This window comes from Ictidomys tridecemlineatus, chromosome 5 (genome assembly GCF_052094955.1).
Source record: "Ictidomys tridecemlineatus isolate mIctTri1 chromosome 5, mIctTri1.hap1, whole genome shotgun sequence".
NCBI lineage: Eukaryota > Metazoa > Chordata > Mammalia > Rodentia > Sciuridae > Ictidomys > Ictidomys tridecemlineatus.
Window position 1 is genome coordinate 123484929 of NC_135481.1, and position 18619 is coordinate 123503547.

The window sequence follows — 18619 nt, forward strand, 5'->3', positions numbered from 1 at the left end:
GGGCGGCGGCATTTAATGGCGCGGGCACGCGGACCGCGGCGGGCTCCCGGGCAGCCCAGCGCAGCGGACGAGCCGAGCCAGCATGTCGGGGACCCGAGCCTCCAACGACCGGCCCCCCGGCGCGGGCGGCGTCAAGCGGGGGCGGATGCAGCAGGAGGCGGCGGCGACCGGCTCCCGCGTGACCGTGGTGCTGGGCGCGCAGTGGGGGGACGAGGGCAAAGGCAAGGTGGTGGACCTGCTGGCCACGGACGCCGACATCGTCAGCCGCTGCCAGGTGCGGGCCGGGCGCCGGGTCCCTCCCCATCGCGCCCAGCGAGCCCCTCCCCCTCCCCGGGACCCAGACGGACCCTGTTCTCCCGTGCTCTGGCTGGGTCAACTTCTTGGATTCCTTCCCTCCAGGAGCACCTGCTCCAGGAGCGGCCCCCACCCATGCACGCACGCACACACGCACCCTTGCGCACACACTCAGCCCCCTCTTCCACCTGACACCCTGCCCACTCCCCCCTCCCCCGCCCCCCCCCCCCGCCCCTGGAGGTGGCCAGAGCCAGAGCTATAAATACAAGTCGCTGAGTTGGACTCACCTGATCCTCAGGGGGTGGGGCATACCATACCTCCTTAGAGGGGACGACCCAGCTCAGGGTGATTCCAGGGCCCCACGACATCCAGGGTCCCTCCCTAGGACACCCCTTTCCTCATTCTGGAAGGAGCCATCACCTGGGGCCCATTGACATCTGGGTCAGAGCTGGCTGACCACACAGGGTCAGTGCATGGCTAGGAGAGAGAGCTGCCTGTCTGGCAGGGAGTGACCCTGGTGACTCAGCCAGGCAGAGGCAGGACACAGACTGAGCCACTGTCCTGTGGAGTGGCTACCAGTACTGATCTGAAGGAGAGTTCTGGAGGGTCCTGCTTGCCATGGAGGGAGGGGCCACAGCCTTCTGGCCAGGGTGACCCAGTGGCTGGTGGTGCCACAGAGGCCAGACACAGGCTTTGTCCCCTGAGGGCCTGGGCGGGGCCTCAGCCAGCTGCGCGCTGCTCTGCCTGAGTCTGTTCTGACAGTTCTGGAGGCAGTGGCCACCACTCTGGTCTCTGTGGGTCCCTGCCTGGTGCTGTGCTGGGGCTTTGGAGCCATGCTGCCTGTGGGCTGTGTCCAGCACAGAGGGGTCAGCTGTGGTGCACATGAGGGTGCTGCTGACCAGGTGGGGAGGAGGGCACCTGCTGGAGCTCCTCCCCCGTTCTGTTGACTCCTTGCTGAGCTCCAGGCATGCCTGAGCTGGACCGCCTCCCCAGAGCCTGTGGGCTCAGAGCTCTCTGGCCATACCTGCATGTCAGGGGATGGGAAGTTCCTGGAAAGTTCTTCCCAGGGTCGGGGAGACCTCTACCTCTCTGCTCCAGGCCATGCCAACCAAGCCCATCCCTTCCCCCTGTGGGCCTTAGGGGCAGAGCGGCCCTCAGATCCCCACTCCCTCTGCACTGCACATTCTGCCCCTGGGCATGTGCCACAGACCCTTGTCCCCCTACAGCCCGGGTATAAAGTGGTCCATGGCTCCGAGGGGGCCCCAGTCCCAGGGCCCCGCCTGTCTTTGCTCCAGTGGTACCCAGGGTCCCTCCATATAACTCGCCAGCCCTGGTCAGCCCCATATGCTGCAGTGGTGCGAAGACCCTGCCAATCTCAACATAGTGTCTGTCTGGGTGGCTGCAGGCTCTGCTCTTGGCTGTGGAGACAGTTCTAAGAGCAGGTCCCTCTGCCCTGCCACCTGGGTCAGCAGACCAGGTCCTGCCCACTCCCATCACTTGACAGGATGAGCAGAGTCCAGAGCAGGCTAGACCCTATCACCTGAATTTGGGGTCAGTAGGTGCCCTCTCCCCTAGCTGGGCCTCCCTCGCTGAGGAGTCCTGGACTCTAGCAGAGTGGGAGCAAACAGTGGAGCCAGGACCCTGTCTCTTCCAGCTCCTAACAGGCCACGAGGCAGGGCCCTCGCTCTGAGCTCCTTTACAGGTGGGGAACCGAGGCCCAGAGAAGTGAAGAGTGACGGTAACGCCTCTTTGGAGCCTCACAGCTCTTGCCACAGGCCCCCCTGGTAACAGGGCCTGCTCTCCTGCCTCACCCCCACGGAGAAGGTATTGGACCTGGGAGTGTCACTCCAGGCCCCTCCTCTAGGCAAGGCCCGGAGCCCTTTCCCCTGGGGGTCTGGCCCCCAGCTCGTTGCAGGTGTGCAGTGACCTGGCTTCCTGCATTTGCCTCTCCCCTTAATGGGGCTCTTTGCCTATTACCAGGCTCCCCAATGTCTCCGTGTTTCTCTGTCCCAGAGGACCACCTCTGTGGGGTCACAGGCTGGCAGAGTGAAGGCCAGGCCAGAGGCCCACAGAGGCCACCCTGTGCTTAGAGTGTGCAAGAGCCAGAAGGGGATGCCTGAGGCCAGACCTTGCCATGGACCCCGGGTTTATGCAGGAAGGGGCCAAGAGAACTGGGCAGTGAACGCATATGTGGTGGGCAGAGGGCCAGCCTGTGTCCCTGCAGTGAGTTGGCCAGGCTGCTGGTTCCTTAGGTTCCAGGGGGTCACCTGGCCTGCAGCCCAGTTCACCCTAGGTGGCTGCTTTGTCCCCAGGGCGGCCCTGGCCTCTGGAGGGTGCAGGTGCTGGCTCGGCCTCTGCCAACACTGCCCAACAGTCCGGTCTTCAGGTCCAGCTCCCACACATTACTGTGTGCCCACCTCACTCTGAGATCTGACTCTCCGCCTGCCCAGTGGTGGCCTGGGACTGCCCCAGGCCCCGCAGCTGTCCTGCTTCCCTGCTCAGTTGTTTGGGGCCTGCAGTCAGAGTGTGTCCTGGTGGACCAGGGGCACCCATGGCACCCAGCGCCTCTGGCCTTAGGCCACACCCACCGTGTATCTTTGCCTTGCAGGTCCTGCTCTCTGCTGGGCTGCTGGTCCCCAACCCACCCACAGCCCCCGCATTCACCATGAGCAGCCCCACCTCTGCTGCATGGCTCTGGGCCTCTGGGACCATGGCACCCTCTGCTCGCTGCCCCTCGCTCCCTCCAGGCCAGGTCTTTCTGAGCCAGGCTGTCCTGCTCTGTCACAGCCTGGGGCACCAGCTGCCTCTGGTGCTGGGGCTCCTGCTCTCTTCCCCGGGCAGGGACATGCAGGGCGTCCCAGGAGCCCCTCGGTACCTCCACCTGCCTCCCTCTTTCCATGTCCCTGCGTTTCCTTCTCCGTTGCTTGACCAGCCTCTCAGCCCAGCTGCCCCCTCGGGCGGGCTCACGGTGAGGTCTCCTGGCTGCACCCCAGCGCTGGCCTGCCCTTGCTCTCTGGATCCTCCCTCCGTCCCACAGAGCCTTCCTGTGGGTGCGGGGGCTCCCTGCCCAGGACTGCTGCACAACGTCCCTCCTGCAGTGAGCAAAGGCACTGGGACGCCTTTGTCTGGCTGTGGGGGCTTTGACCTGGTTAGCACTGGGAACTCAGGCCCCTTTGCCCTGGCTCCTGCTGGGGTCACTCTCCAGGTAGGGCTGGCGGGCTGGGGCCGTGTGGAGAGCTGGCTGTGTGTGTTGGGCCGTGGGACCCCGGGTCTCCCCCGTGTGTCCTGAGGTGCAGCGGTGCTGGTCAGAGCAGACATCCCAGGCACTGAGGGGCCTGTCCTGGGGTTTGAGGGCACTCTGGAGCTTTTCCCAAGGGGGTTATTGGAAACAGTTTGCTCCTGGGTGACCTGGGAGAACAAGGGCCACAGCCTTGAGCAGGGAACACCAGGGGTTGCTTTCAGAAGCAGGTCTCTCCCACCACCTGTGGTCACTGAGCCACGGCAGAGGCCCTGGGAGTGGCACCCACCTCAGCACACACCCACACATGCCCACCCATACCCACAGAGCCTCCCCTGCTGCCTCCAAGGAGGAGGTGCTGGCCACAGAGGGGTGTCAGTGTTCCCAGTCGGAACAGAGCGGGGGTGACCCAGAGCTGGGAAGGTAAGAGCCGGGTGGCCTAGGAGAAGGGCCCCAGAGAGGTGCCACAGGTGGTGATACAGGTATGAAGCCTGGAGGGCTTCAAGGGAAGGTCAGCACCAGGACAGTGGGCAGCAGGAGCAAAGCTGGGGAAGTTGGGCCATGTCTAGCCCCAGGCTTCGCTGGTGTGCGGGTTCGCAGGTGGCAGCCCCAGGCAGCAGGAGATCATGAATGCAGGGCCCAGAGGGCACCTGGAAGGGGAGAGCACGCAGGCGCCAGGGTTGGGTCTCGGGCTGACGGAGCCTTGGGCTCCAGGGCAGCTGGCAGGGGCCGTGCAGCCCTCGGCTCCAGGATGGGTAGGGGCAGAGTTGGGTGTCCATGTTGCAGGACCACAGCCTCCACACATAGGGCCTGCAGGGCCTGGACCTAACCTCTCCACACCTCCCCAGCCCGCCAGCCCTACCTAGAGAGTGACCCCAGCAGGAGCCAGGCCCCCTGCACTGCAGGAGGAGCAGCAGTCAGCAAGGCTCAGTCCCTCTATCTGTCCAGGAGGGAGACTCCTGACCACCAGGGACTCCTGACCACCAGGGACCAAGACACTTTGAGTGACTGTCCAGCTGGGCAGGGGACAGGAGGTGGACATCAGTGTTCATAGGGGCTTCAGAACTGAGGCTCCACCCCAGAGGGAGAAGGCCTTGGGAAGGGTCTAAAGGGACTGACCATTCTATGATGTCCAGTCGACTCCTCAGCACCCCTGACCCTGGGCCCCTGGCCTGGTCTCGAGTGTAGGTCACTACAGGCAGGTGCTCTGGGCCACCATCAGCATGCTCCTGAGAGCAGGGACTGTCTCCTCACCTGGCAGACGGTGGGAGGCACATGGGGTGCTGGAGACGGCCACACCTCTGGGAGCATCGTTCATGCCATAGCCATGTGACAGCACCCCTGCAGTTGTGCAGTGCACATCACATGGGACCATCTCTGGCCACCCACAGCATGATCCAGCCCATTGGCCATGCAAATCGCTCCTCTCCCAGGGCCAGTGGGCCTGGGCTTCTGATCTGCCCGCAGGAGATGCAGGGAGTATCTTAGGTGAACAGAGGGTTCTGCAGAGCCTCCTGGAGGACCCTGCACCTGAAACTCAGGTACCTGGGTTCCAACAGGCCACAGCTGCCTCCTGCTCCCAGCAGCAGACAGAGCAGGGCAGCCACTGGGCATCTGCAGAAAGGGGCCAGCTGGCTGGATGGCAACCCAGGCTGCAGGCAATGTTCTGAGACGCTCAGCCTGGCTCTTGTGTCCATCAGTTACTCCTGAGTAGAAGGAGGGTCCGAAGGAGGGCTTGCCCCTGGGGCCCCACACTGGGAGGGGCTAGGAGTAGAGACACATGCTCCATGCAGATGGTGCCCACAACACCATGTCCAGGGGCCTGGTGTCCACCTGACATCAAGATCCCAGTGGACCCCCAAGGAGGGGGACTGGGCAAGGGGCCCACCCAGGGCTGGCCCTAGTGTCTCAGTCCCTTCTCAATCCCACCAACTTCCCCAGCTCCCTGGGCAGGTCAAAGCCAAGTCAGGGCTGCGGGCTGCGTTCTCTGTCCTGCACACGAGGGCCCTGCCTCTGCCCGGCCCCAGCCTGACTGATGGAGGTGTTAGCAAGACACTTCTGCCCATCTCTGACGCCCAGAGCCGCCCACGGCCAGGCCCAGTCCTCCTCCAGGGCTGGAGCGTGGGCCGCTTGAGATGCCGTTCGCTCCCCTGGAGTGGGAACGCTGAGCCCAGGGCAATGCGTGCTTGGCAGCTAGGCTCCCCTGGGCCACCGTGCTCATTGTCCCACCTCCTCACAGCAGACCACATGGCTGCCAAACTGGGCTGCAGCCCAGAGCGGCCTGTGCAGGGCAGGTCTGGATGCCCCGACCCGCCTCGGGACTGGTGAGCCCACTGTGCCCAACCCTCCCTGGCCCCTTATGCCCGGCTGTCCTTGGGTGCCTTTTGTTCTGGGAAGCCCAAGACAGAGGTGGGTCCTCTTGTTCCCAACCCCACCAAGTGCCCCAGATGAGACCCTGCCTGGTGAGGGGAGGGGACACTACCCCACTACACTGGGCTCCACATGCAGGGAGCCCCCATGTGCAGAGGCCTGGCGCTTGGTGTACTGGGCTGGCTGGTGCCCCTCAGGAGTGCCTGTGCTCACGCCTGGGCCCCGCAGTGGGCATTGCCCCGGGTCATCTGATGCCAGCTGGCCCATGACGCCTGTGCTATTCCTGGGAACCTGTGTTTACCCCCAACACAGGCGGGCACACGTCATCTCCATGTTCTTGGGCCAGCTGAAGAAGGCCAGGGAGACAGGGCACCACCCAGGGTGTCTGGGCTCCCTGGCCTCTAGCCCTGGTGGCCTGCAGCCCTTGGCCATCTCATGTCCCTGGAGGCCAGCCAGCCCTCGGGGGAGGCCGTGTGTAGCAGAACATGCCAGTCCTGACTGCGCCACAGATTTGCCTTCTCTGGGGACCTTGGCTTCCCCAGCTGTCACAGGGACCTCCCTGCCTGCCCCCAAGTGGCAAGCACCCCAGTGTGAAGGTGGGGGACACTGTGCCTGCCATTGGGGGCAGAGAAGGTAGGCTGGCCCCATCCTGATGGACTCGCCCCACAGGCCTGGGACAGGACCCGGGCCTCCTGAGGCCCACAGGCAGAGCTGAGGTCCCCAAGCTGCCCCTTCCTCCCCACCCTGCCACCCGGCCTCTCATCCCCTGCCTGCAGGCAGCCCCTCTAGGTCCCTCCCTGTGTCGTCTCTGTGGAGGCCCACGCAGACCACCTCCAGCACCCATGCCTGCGTCCCTCTTTGTCCCTCTTGCCCTTTCCCCACGGGCACTCTGGGGCCATCGTCATCTGCTCACAGAGCCCTGGTCAGGTCAGACTGCCCCCCCCACATCTCCCAGGGCTCTGCTGGCCAGGGACACTGGGGAGGGCAGAGCCAGCCCTGACTGGGGTGCCCGCAGTGCCTTGGCCAGGTCGGACGTGGCTGGGAGGCTCCTGATGGTCCTGCCCTGTGGGCATGGGCGGCAGCGCCAACGTCTGTTCATGGGCCTCGGGGCAGACCTGACGGAGCCTCACACATGCATCGGAAAACCTAACTGGTGTCAGAGGACCGTGTGGGGGACTGGCTTCTGGCAGGTGGGTGTCAGACAACTGCTGAAGGTTCCGGCCCAGGTGGGGCTTCGAGGAGGCCCTGGGATGGGGAGGTGGCTGAGGTGTGTAGCTCTCCAGCTCCCTCAGGACCAGCTCTCACCTGGGGCCTCGGGCATCTGTCCTCTCCCTGGCCTGGGCTAAAGCTGCAGATCCGCCCAGTGCATCAGGAGGAACCGTGGCCACCGTGCTCATGGGGAGAGGTGAGGGCCACTCTCCCTGCAGGTCTCGCCTGGGCGTCTGCTCGGCTGGGTCGTGAGGGTGGAGGACCTGATGCCCCTCAGTCCCATCAACTGGTTGCCCCCTAGCAAGGCAGAGAAGATGGGGTGTAGCTGGGAGGGAATCAGGGTCCCGCTCCTCGGGGCTGCAGTGCCACTTGGTGGCAGGAAGCAGGACGAGCCCGGAGCCTCTCTCCCAGCTGATGCTCACCAGGCCCCTGCAGGTCTGAGCAGGTTCTCAAGAGGCACCAAAAGGTTCTCAAGTGCCTGTCTGTGCAGGGGACCTGCTTTGGGGGCAGCACACCATCTCAGGAGAGTATTCTGCCTGCCGGCAAATATGTCCATGCAGGGTGGGCCTCCTGCCCGGGGTTCAGACATACCCCTGTTGGACAGGGGTCTGCCAAGCCACCCAGTGTGGGTGACAGTCTGCCCAGACATGGCAGAACTTTGATAGCACCCCATCCCAATGGGGCCTCTTTGCATCTGCAGCACCAGAGGCCTACCTCATGAGGACCTGGGACATGGGGTCAGGGGCGGAACCTGGGCTGTGCTCCAGGGGCTGGTCAGTGGCAGGATAGGGGCTGGAACCTGCTGCCTGGTCCTACCTCCCCCACCTGGTGCCCACCCCAGCCCCTCGGCCTGACACCGGGTACTTTCCAGGACAGGGCTCCTCTGAGTTGCTTCCCTTGTATTCTCAGGTGGGAGATGCCAGCCAGGGGGAGGGCCACTGCTGAAGGGGACAGGTTGGGCCTGTTTTTAGAGGGCTGGGCCTTGGTCCTCACCAGAGGAGGCAGCACATGGGGTGGCCTAGAAGCTGAGGCCTGTGCTGAGCCACCTCCTGGAGCCCCTGGGGCCAGCCTGGGCCAGAGCCTCTCCCACCTGGGATGGCAAGCTGCCCGGCCCCTGAGGACAGGCCGGGTGGTCACTGGGAAAACCTGGAGAGCGGGCTCTGTGGTCAGTGCAGAGGAAGGACGGCCCCCTGCAGAGGCTCATCCCACGAGGGGCAGACGCAAAGGCCTGACTGTCCCAGGAACAGGGCCACCAACCCGCCCAGGCCCCTCCCCACGTGTCAGAGTGGCTGCTGTGCTAGGCTGCCCCAGTCCCACCGCCCGGGAGTCTCCTCCCCCCCCCCCCCCCCCCGGGGATGGCGCTGGCCCTGGAGTGAGGTGGGGTGCTGGGCAGCCCCCAGGGTCAGTCCTCAACTCCTGCTCAGCCGTGTCTCTATTCCCAGGGGGGCAACAATGCTGGCCACACGGTGGTGGTGGACGGCAAGGAGTACGACTTCCACCTGCTGCCCAGCGGCATCATCAACACCAAGGCCGTGTCCTTCATTGGTGAGTGTCCCCAGGAGCAGCCCACACCTGCCTTTCACAGGCTGTGAGCGTGGGGCCCAGGAGCTCAGCATGCAGGAAGGGTGGCGGCCACCTGCCCCCAACGCAAACTGAACTGGGAGGTAGAGTCAGTGTGGGTGCAGGGGCCTCTGAGAGGGGCCTGGCCTGGCCTGTCCCCAGGGCCCTGCAGCCAGAATCCTGGCACAGGCTGGGCCTGCACTGGGGCGGGGTTGCAGGGGGTCACTGAGCAGGGACCCCTGTGTGCTCCCGTCCCTGGCACACGCGGGGCGAGTGTGGGCGCTGCCTCTGTGTGTGCAGGGGCCCCTGCTGTGTGAGGTGTGGGCTGTGTGGACAGCTGTGCTTCACTGGCCCTGCCCGAGGAGCTGCTGCTCCCGCCGCTGACTGACCTCAGCACTGCCTCCTCCTGTTGACCTTGCTGCAGCCACCCAGGACCTTCCAGTGCCACCTCAGTCTCCACGACTCTGTGGCTCTCCCTCTCTTCCTTCCTGCCCCCTGGCCAGTCAGAGGCGCCCAGTGTCCTGCCCTCTGCTCTCAGCCCCTTCTTCTCCCTTTCCTCCCGGCTCTGCCTGGCACACTTGGGACTCAACTGACCGCCAGCCCGGTCAGGAAGTGCTGTGTCTGTGCCCAGTTGGTGGTACAGGGGCCTGCCACTGTAGACCAGCTGGGGAAGGAAGACCTGGCCCAGGCGGCCGTGAAGGGTCAGAGCCCCGCCAGAGCTCAGAGGCTCGGGCCTCTCCCCAGTGCAGCCCTCATGTCTGTCCCTTGCCGTAGTGACCATCCACAGTTCACACCAAAGAACCCAGAGCACAGTGAGGTGACCGCCTTTCTGTGTCCCAAGCCCCTGTCCCCAGCTCCCAGGCAGCTGTGACATGGTACCAACCTGCTGCCTGGGCAGTGGTGCAGGGGACTGGCTGCCAGCCTTGCTCTGCTGGGCACCGGGCTATGCTGGGTAGGAACGAGGCCTAGGAGCCACGGCCGGCCCAGGATGGCAAGCTGCCCAGCCTCTGAGGACAGGCCAGGTGGTCACCGGGAACACCTGGAGAGCGAACTCTGTGGTCAGTGCAGAGGAAGGACGGCCCCTGCAGAGGCTCGTCGCACGAGGGGCAGACACAAAGGCCTGCACCAAGCCCTTCCCTGGTGACACTCCTGCCTCTCACATGGCTATTTTGAGATAGTGGCATTTAGGTGACCTTCTGTGCTCCCTGTGGCCAGTCACTCCCATCTGGACAGGGGTCAGCCTCCCTTGGCCAAACCTGTGCCGCAGTCAGCCCCATATCACCAGCAAAGGGAAAGGAGTCCCCGGGAAGGCAGCCTCGGTCTCCACTGTGCCTCCTCCGGCCTTGGAGAAGAGGGCTCCAGTTCAGCACCCCCAGCCCACACTCTACCGGTGTGCTGTGTGGCCTTGGGCAAGTCACCCTCCCTCTCTGGGCCTCTGTCTTGCCTATGTGGGACATCTCTGTTTTACACGTTGGGAAGAGCATGTCTCCGGGGGAGGTGCCGCTCTGCTCCTGGGGCACGCTGGTGCTGCGTCCCTCCCAGGCTCTGCTCCCCATTTTCATGCCATTTCAGTAAAATAACAGCCAGACTGAGGAGTGATTGGCACATCATAAAGCACAGCTGTGCCACACCCCCACCTCAACGGCAGAGCACCCTCAGGCCCCAGGAGCCGTGGGGACAGTGCCACCCACCCACGCAGGCAGCCTGACTGCAGTGTGCTCACCTGGCCCCGGGGGCTGCTTCCACTGGCTCAGACACGGTGGTCACTACTAGTGGTTCTGAATGACTCTGAGTCTCCGAGCCGTTGGAGGGTCACAGCAGACTTGGGAGGCAGGGACGGGTTTCCTGATGCCCTGCGCTCGAGCAGACTGGCATGTGCCCGTGGCTGGGGGTCAGGGGGAGGGGGGCGCGCTGGCTGCCCGAGGGCAGCTTCTGCTGGATTCTGTGGGCTAGGATGTGTGAGGACTCACCGGCACAGCACCAGACAGGGCCGCAGCCCAAGCCCCTGCGCCCTGCTCAGCACGCCTTCGCCCGACCCTGGCTCTGCCAGTGTGCACCTCATGCCTTTGCCTTTCCTGGTGACTGAAGATGGGGTTCGTTAAGTTGAGCTTTGGGGTGTAAGTGCCTTCACCAGCCCCGGGAGTGGCACGGGGCAGCACGGCTCCGGCTCTGCTCCTGTGCAGTCTGCGTTTCAGGGTCCCCGCGCCCTCTGTGGCTTCCTGGCTCCTTTCTTTGTGGTGCTGAGTGACGTCCCGTGGCCTGAATGTGCAGTTCGTCCTCCACTCGCCCACTGAAGGACACCGGGTAACCTCCAGGCTCTGTGTGGGTGGGTTTCAGGTCCCAAGGAACACGACCCTGTGAGCACCATGCCATCCACCCGCAGGGCCTCCTATTGCCCCAAACTGAAGCTCTGAGACCTGAAACCTGCCCACCCTTTCCCCCACCCCTGGGAGACGCCCTCTGCCTCTGTCCCTGCGCTGGTCAGTGCAGGGACCTGCTGGTCAGTGCAGGGACCTCCTGGGATGGGAGCCTCTGGTTCCCGCGCAATAGCATCCATCCAGCTGATTGCACTGAGCATCACACCAACGGCCGCCGTGCGGTGAGAGGCTTCCTTTCAGGGCTGAATTATAGTCCGTGTGGGGCTGGACCATGTGGCTCATCTGCCCATCCCTGGACAGACACCTGGGCAGCTTCGGCCCCTGCCTGCTGGAGCAGAGTGGCTGTGGGCAGCGTGTCTCAGGGTCTGCAACGCGACCCACCCTGTTGGTGTGTTGCAGGCAATGGCGTGGTCATCCACTTGCCCGGCTTGTTTGAAGAGGCAGAGAAGAACGAGAAGAAAGGTAGGCTGGGTCCCTGAGGCCTGCCCGCCCACGCGCATTGGGCCAGCAGGCGGGGCAGCCTCTCCAGCTGGGCCCCGTCTCTGCCCATGCAGAAGGCAGGGTCCTCGCCCAGTGGGCAGCAGCTGGGCAGCCTAAAGGCCTGCTTCAGGCCACTGCCTCAGCGTCACAGGCAGGTGGACGCTGGAGCCTCAGGCTCAGGAAGTCCAGGAAGGGCGGCTGGAGCAGGAAGAGCCCTGGGCCTGCAGGGTTGTCCTCCCAGAGCTCAGCAGGGGAGAGGCAGGGGTCAGAGTGGTCACCTGCTGCACGGTGTGGGGGACCCTCTTGGCCTCTTGGCCACGTGCTCACCCATGGATGGCTGGGAGTGCTGGCCGACTTTGGCACTCCTCACCTGAGTACGGTGCACCTGTGAGCACAGCCAACCTGTGTGCCCTGTCCCCACAGGACTGAAGGACTGGGAAAAGAGGCTCATCATCTCTGACCGGGCCCACCTGGGTGAGGTTCACACTGGGGGGCTGGGGGGGCTGGGGTCCCACCCCCTCACCCCGGGAGGCCCCCCTCTCCCTCCCTCGCCCCTGCCTTTCTCAAAGAGTTTGAGCGGGAGCCAGGGCCAACCCATCTGCAGACAGGGGACTAGGGCACAGGCAGCCTGGGACTCAGGGACTCTGGCGTCTACTCCTGGCCAGGGTGACAGTCACACCCAAGCCCTCCCACGCCCTCCCAGTGGCCACCTGCCACAGGCGGGCCCCCCTGAGCTCTATCCTCTGCTGTCCCTGCCCCCGGTGCCTGCGGCCTGCAGTGTTCGACTTCCACCAGGCCGTGGACGGGCTTCAGGAGGTGCAGCGCCAGGCGCAGGAGGGCAAGAAGTGAGTACCCAGGCGCAACTGCTGCGGCCCCCATCCCTCAGCTGGCGGCCTTGGGGGGCATCCAGTCCCAGGGGCAGGATGCCAACCAACTCAAAGCCACTACAGAACACTAGGCCATCCACCTCTCGGGCCACACCCTCCCTCCCTTTGGTGGCCCGAGGGAGCTGAAAAGAGCCGGCCATCTGCCCAGCCAGCACCACTGTGACACCAGAACCCTGTCCCTGCACACCCAATGGCCACACACACATCCACTCAGAGATGTCCATCAGAGCCGCGGACTCGCGGGGCCATGGGGGTGAAGCACCCGCATCCTGCCCTGGGAGATGATGGTCTCACTCGTGTGCTGGCTCCCGGGGCTCCGACTGGCCTGTGTGATGCATGGACACAGGTGGCCCATGCAGTGCCCCGTCCAGGAAGCCAAGGTGGGGTGCAGGTGGGGTGGCCAGGGCAGAGGGCACTGCTGGGGTGAGGGGGCTCAGCACACTGCCCAGCAGCCCCAGCTGGCTCTGCAGGCGGCAGCGAGGGTCAGCGGGGGCCTCAGCAGCACGGGATCCCCGTCTTTCAGCATCGGCACCACCAAGAAGGGAATCGGACCAACCTACTCCTCCAAAGCCGCGCGGACGGGACTCCGCATCTGTGACCTCCTGTCGGACTTTGAGGAGTTCTCCACCAGGTGCCTGCACGTCTATGCCCCGGGCCGGCAGGGAGGTTGGGGGGCACACGGATCCAGGCAGGGGTGCGGCTCCCCGTGTGGACCGTCAGGGGTCACAGCGAGGTCACTCGTGCAGATTCAAGAACCTGGCCCAGCAGCACCAGTCCATGTTCCCCACCTTGGAAGTAGACGTGGAAGGGCAGCTCAAGAGGCTCAAGGTGACCCTGGGGCCTGGGCAAGGCGCCTGGTGGGAGGCCCCGTCCCATGCCATTGCTGCCTGGGAGCCTGGCCTCACCCTCCGCACCCGCAGGGCTTTGCTGAGCGGATCAGACCCATGGTGCGCGACGGTGTGTACTTCATGTACGAGGCGCTCCACGGCCCCCCCAAGAGGATCCTGGTAGAAGGCGCCAATGCAGCCCTCCTAGACATTGACTTCGGTGCGTCCCCCTCGGAGCCGCCACCCAGGGGCCATGCTTCCTGACAGGCCTTGTGTGCGGAAGCAGGTGGGGGTGAAGCAGTCACACCCTCAGGCTGCAGGGCCACCCATGCCCATGAGTGAAATCCCTCATCCCCCGTCCCCTAATTTCAGCTGGGAGAGGAAAGAGGGAAGGGCTGAGCTAGAGATGAAGGAATTGGCAGCCAGAGGCCAGGAGGGGGACCAGGGGCCCTGCAAGGCTGGGTCCTTTCTGTCCCTGCTCCACAGGGCACAGTCTGCCACACTGTCGGGCAGCCAGGCCGCCTCAGTCTCACCAGACTCCTATGTGAGCCACATGGCCCAGCACCCAGTGCCCATGTAGGGCACTGCCCCAGGACAGCCCCACAGACCCCTGGCCCTGTTGACCCTCTTTGTGGAGAAGGTCTTGGGCCCCAGGCCCGCAGGGTGAAGGGCAGCCCCAATCCTCTGTCTTACAGGGACCTACCCTTTTGTGACTTCTTCCAACTGCACGGTGGGTGGCGTGTGCACGGGACTGGGCATCCCCCCGCAGAACATAGGTGACGTGTATGGAGTGGTGAAGGCCTACACCACCCGCGTGGGCATCGGGGCCTTCCCCACCGAGCAGATCAATGTGAGTGCCAGCCCCAGCACTAGGCAGTGGAACTGTGTGGGGAGCCACAGGGACCTTGGTTGGCCATGCCCGACCCCCCAGTGGGCCCTCCTGTGGCACAGGCAGGGCTCCTGCACCATTTCAATGGCAACAGCACTGTGGCCAGAGTGTGTGTGTGTGTGTGTGCATGTGTGTGTGTGTCTGTATGTGCGCGCGCGCGTGTGCACACGTGTGCACACATGTGCACCCACCACTACCCCGGGAAACTTGTGAGGCCCATGGGCAAGTGGGGGCACCTCAAACCCCTCAGAGCACCCTCATGTTGGTTAGCCACCCAGCTCAGAGGGACACCCATGTCCTCTGGGCCTCTCCGGGGTTTGGGTTATCTCTGTCCTTTTCTGGGCCTCATCCAACTTGGGTGTCTGTCCACCAAGCACAGGAATCAGGGCTGAACGCACAGCCCTCTCTCCACCTCAGAGCACTTCTGGAAGCCACGGTGGCTCCGAATCTGCAGGAGCCACTGGCCTTCCTTCCCTAGCCTCACCCACCTTGGCAGGGTGGGATGACCACAGGCCTCATCCCAGAACAGGGGTGGGCAGGAGCAGGTGCCCACGAGAGCCAGAATTGGGGAGCTGTGGCTCACATGCAGAGGCAAGCAGCTCCCGGGTGGGCAGGGGCATGGAGGAGGAGATAAGCACACCCCCTGCCCCCAAAGTCCAGCTGCAGGACCAGGCCCCTCGCATACCTGCCCTCGCCCAAGCAGGAGGGAAGACGGCCGGCTCCTGGCCTTCTGGAGACAAGGTTCTCCAGCCCAGAACTACACTGGGCAGCAAGGCCCGGCCACTGCGTGCCCAGGTGGGGCTGTGGCTGCCAGGAACGTGGAGGTGTGGGGCGCATTGGCTGCCTCGGAGGCGCCTTCAAGGACTGCCGGGTCAGGAGGAGGAGGAGGGCAAAGGAGGAGCCGGCGGACAGGAGAGGACACACGGCTCCTGTCATGGTTCCCATCGTGGCTCCCGTGGACAGTCTTCTCTGTCCTCGTGCAGGAAATCGGAGATCTGCTGCAGAACCGTGGCCACGAATGGGGGGTGACCACGGGCAGGAAGCGGCGCTGTGGCTGGCTGGACCTGATGATCCTCAGATATGCCCACATGGTCAACGGGTTCACGGCGTAAGCAGCCCCTCCTCAGCTCGCCAGAGCTGACTCCTAGGAAGGGCGCAAACCCCTGATCCATGGGAAGGCCACCTGGGAAGCGCCAGATACCTCTCCCCCACGTGGGTGGATCCCACAGAGGGGACCTGAGTGGGACCTGAGGTTAGGACCCAGAGCGCTGCAGCCCCAGCTGCACAGCCTTTGGGAGAAGCCTCTCTGGCCCTGAGGGAGAAGCCCAAGGGGCCCCTGCTGCCAGCTGGAAGGGCTGCGGGCATTTTCCCAGGGGTGCAGCAGTCGGGGCAGGGCAGCCTCCAATGGTTCTCTGTGAGGACCCTGAGGTTCAGTTGCTCAGGACCGTCTCCTGGGAACAGAGGCTTGCTGGACCGAGGGTTCACTGCTTCATCTCCAGTTTGGCAACACAGGCCAGGGTCGTGAGCTACCTCCAACCAGGTGGAAAGGTCCCTGTTGGGTTCAAGACTTAACCAGACTTAACCTAGCTCACAGGGCTAGGACCCCACACAAGCCATGCTGCAGGCCCCAGGGGGCAGGAGGCACAGGCAGAGGGAGCTCTGACCGCCAGAGAAAGCTGAGATGAGGGGAAAGGGGCTCCCCGTGGGGACACTCAAGGAAGGGGAGCGTCCTTGAAAGGCCAAGGCAGGGTACAGCCCTGAGATGGGCTTCCTGCCCCCTGGCCTGTTCGTCAATCACATTTCTTTGGGGATCACCCGTCTTTATTCTTAATTGACAGTCTGCTGATGTCTCTTGGTTTTTGGACAGGCTGGCCTTGACCAAGCTGGACATCCTGGACGTCCTGGGTGAGATCAAAGTCGGCGTCTCGTACAAGCTCAATGGAAAGAGGATCCCCTACTTCCCAGGTACTGGAATGAGCCACTGTTTTTCAGTCCATTGGGACATCTGTTTGGCTTTGATGGAGGCAACCCGAGGTTCCTGAGACCGAGGGGTTTCCTGGCTCAGTGGCAGAGGGCGGGCTGCTGCTCCCCAAAGACCCACGTCCTTCCTGGCTTTTGTCTTTTGCGGGTTCTTGGGGAAGCCTGGTCAGGTCTCAGAGCCAGGAAGGAGGTGGGTCTTGACTGCAGTGCCTTCTGGTGGCCTGAGAATAGCTCAGGGGACAGGACTGTTTCTGACTACCTACAGTCATTGCCTGGGGACCCTGGGGACCCTCAGTCACTTCGGCAGAGGAGGAGCTCCTCCAGGAAGGGCAATGCCCCATGAGTTAGTGGACGTGAACTGCTCTGGAAAACTGGGACATGGAACTGGCCCTCTCCTCAGCGAGCATGCCTTGTGGCTAGCTGTACTGATCTGGCTTTTCGGTGCTGGGGAACCCAGGCTGGGGGAACGCGCTCCACCACCAGGCCCTGGTCCTGGCTGGAGTCTGAGGATCTCCTGGACTCCGACTGGGCATCCCTTCCTTTGGAAAGCATAAGGGGTGTTGCTTTCCTGGGTTCCAGTGCCCATGGTCTGGAAGGCTCCCCTCAGCCTCACACCCAGGGTCATGCTGACCTGCTCTTCCTTAGCCTCCTCTGCAGTGGCCGGGGTAACTGCCCCTTGCTTACAACCTCTGAGCAGACCTGGGTATGCATGGAACTGCCCCTTGGCTACAGGAGCCACGTGTGTCCTCAGGGCCCTCCTGGCCCTGTTGACCCCTGACCTTTGAGAGCATGTAGCTTGGAGGCTGAGTCTCCTCCTGGTGCTCAGGGCTCTGTGCACAGTGAGCAGCAGGACTCAGGAACCCTTGGTGGGCACTCATTCCAGTATCTTCCCGAGTCAGGGATGGCACCACCTTGGGCCATGGTGTCCCAGCACAGAGCAGGTGTCTCTGTGCCTGAGGCTTGATGCTCCTGGGCAGGGGCACATGTCCCTCAGGGTGCCTCCTGCCTCAGAATTCAGATTTCCAGGTGGGGCCTCATTGAAGAGCAGTGCCGAGTGCGAGTCCCCAGTGGGTGTGCCTTGGCCTGGAGGGCACAGCCAGTGTCTGCCCCCTGCTCTTCCCCCTGCCCTCACTGACATTGCCCTGCAGTCGTCAGTGTCCGAGGGACCACTTTGCCCGTGTGTCCCCCAGCTAACCAGGAAATACTTCAGAAGGTTGAGGTGGAGTACGAAACACTGCCCGGCTGGAAAGCAGACACCACAGGTGCCAGGAAGTGGGAGGACCTGCCCCCCCAGGCCCAGAGCTATGTGCGGTTTGTGGAGAATCACGTGGGTGTGGCAGGTGGGTGCCTGAGCCCCCATGGCCACCCTTCCCTGCACCCTGGACCTCAGGTGCCCCAGGGGCCTGTGTCCCAGTGCAGGGCCTGGAGGCTATAAGACTCCTGCCAGGTGCAGTGACCAGGAGGGTGTATCAGATGGCAAGAGGGGAGGGGCCAGAGCTGGGGTGGCTCCTGGGACACCTCACTTCAGCAGCAGTGGCCAGGGGTAGCCCCGTGACTCTGCCAAGAACAGCTGCCCCAGATGCAGATGGCCACTAGGCATGTGTTAGCCCCGTCCAGAGGGTTCTCGCCTCGTGGCAAGCCCTGGGAACAGGCACAGGCTGACTGAACCGCCCACTGTGTGCTACCATTGACGCTTTCAGTCAAACATTTCCACTTAAATTTCCAACTTTGGAATATCAATTTGGAGAAAAATCACCCCACTGTCAGATGACTGACACATGTGTTGTAACCACTCTGCTGTCCTTCCAGTCAAATGGGTTGGCGTTGGCAAGTCCAGAGAGTCCATGATCCAGCTGTTTTAGATGAGCCGACCCGGGCAGGCCACAGCAGCCCCTGTCCCCGTGTGAGCCGCTGTAGGTGTCACAGCTACACCATCCACAGAAACAGGAAAATGGGTTTCTGCACTTTGATTTTCTATTTAAGCCTTCAGCTCAACCCACTGAATTCTGCGATGGTCTTAATCATCTGCAAGTGAGCTCCATGTACAGTTTTTAAGATTCTGCTGTTTAAAATGAGCCTAAGTGCTTCAAACAGGGCCCCCGGCACACTGATGTCACATGGTGTGTCCAGCTGGAGCCATGTTGCAATAAACACATCCCAGAGTCACTGAGCAGTGGTCACTGTGTGCTTGCCTTGACCTTGTCCTTGTTGCTTTTCAACACTGAAAGGCACCTACTCCCCATGACCAGCGTCCAGATGATGCAGCCTCCTAAGAGAAAGGCTCAGTCAGTAGCTGAGAATGGCTGCCACTACCAGCAGGCGCTCTGAGACCCCAGGAAGAGGCAAATGGGCCCAGGGTTACACAACGCACAATTCACTGGGGACTTAGAGACTCTGGCAGCAAGTCAGGGAAATCCCACATCCTAAGGCAACAGGCTGGAGTTTACTTGCTAAGCTAGACCATGCCAGGCCATGGTCACCTGAAATGTAGCTTTTCTCAAAACCTG

General features: G+C 63.3%; 1 protein-coding gene across 3 annotated transcripts; it reads left to right on the forward strand.

Moving 5' to 3' along the window:
• Positions 1-82: 82 nt before the first annotated feature.
• Positions 83-18282, forward strand: Adss1 (adenylosuccinate synthase 1). Of its 3 annotated transcripts, XM_078051037.1 has the most exons (14): positions 4457-7092; positions 7251-7307; positions 8554-8656; positions 11449-11511; positions 11953-12003; positions 12308-12374; positions 12940-13047; positions 13163-13244; positions 13337-13463; positions 13939-14093; positions 15116-15240; positions 16000-16097; positions 17303-17452; positions 17922-18282. In XM_078051037.1, the coding sequence occupies exons 1-14, from the start codon at positions 6745-6747 to the stop codon at positions 17972-17974; spliced, it is 1587 nt and encodes a 528-aa protein (XP_077907163.1). In that variant the 5' UTR covers positions 4457-6744; the 3' UTR covers positions 17975-18282. The 3 variants fall into 3 exon arrangements, with proteins under 3 accessions (XP_077907164.1, XP_077907163.1, XP_040130306.2); XM_078051038.1 differs by lacking the exons at positions 4457-7092; positions 7251-7307 and adding an exon at positions 83-274; XM_040274372.2 differs by lacking the exon at positions 7251-7307 and having other exon boundaries at positions 4459-7092.
• Positions 18283-18619: the final 337 nt, after the last annotated feature.

What these genes read in the sequence shown, in the direction of transcription:
- Adss1 (XM_078051037.1), top strand. Translation starts at nt 6,745, where the DNA reads ATGCCTGCGTCCCTCTTTGTCCCTCTTGCCCTTTCCCCACGGGCACTC. An exon ending in TTTGAGGAGTTCTCCACCAG is followed by an intron (nt 13,048 to 13,162) that starts GTGCCTGCACGT and finishes TCACTCGTGCAG; the next exon opens with ATTCAAGAACCTGGCCCAGC. An exon ending in CCTCCTAGACATTGACTTCG is followed by an intron (nt 13,464 to 13,938) that starts GTGCGTCCCCCT and finishes TCTGTCTTACAG; the next exon opens with GGACCTACCCTTTTGTGACT.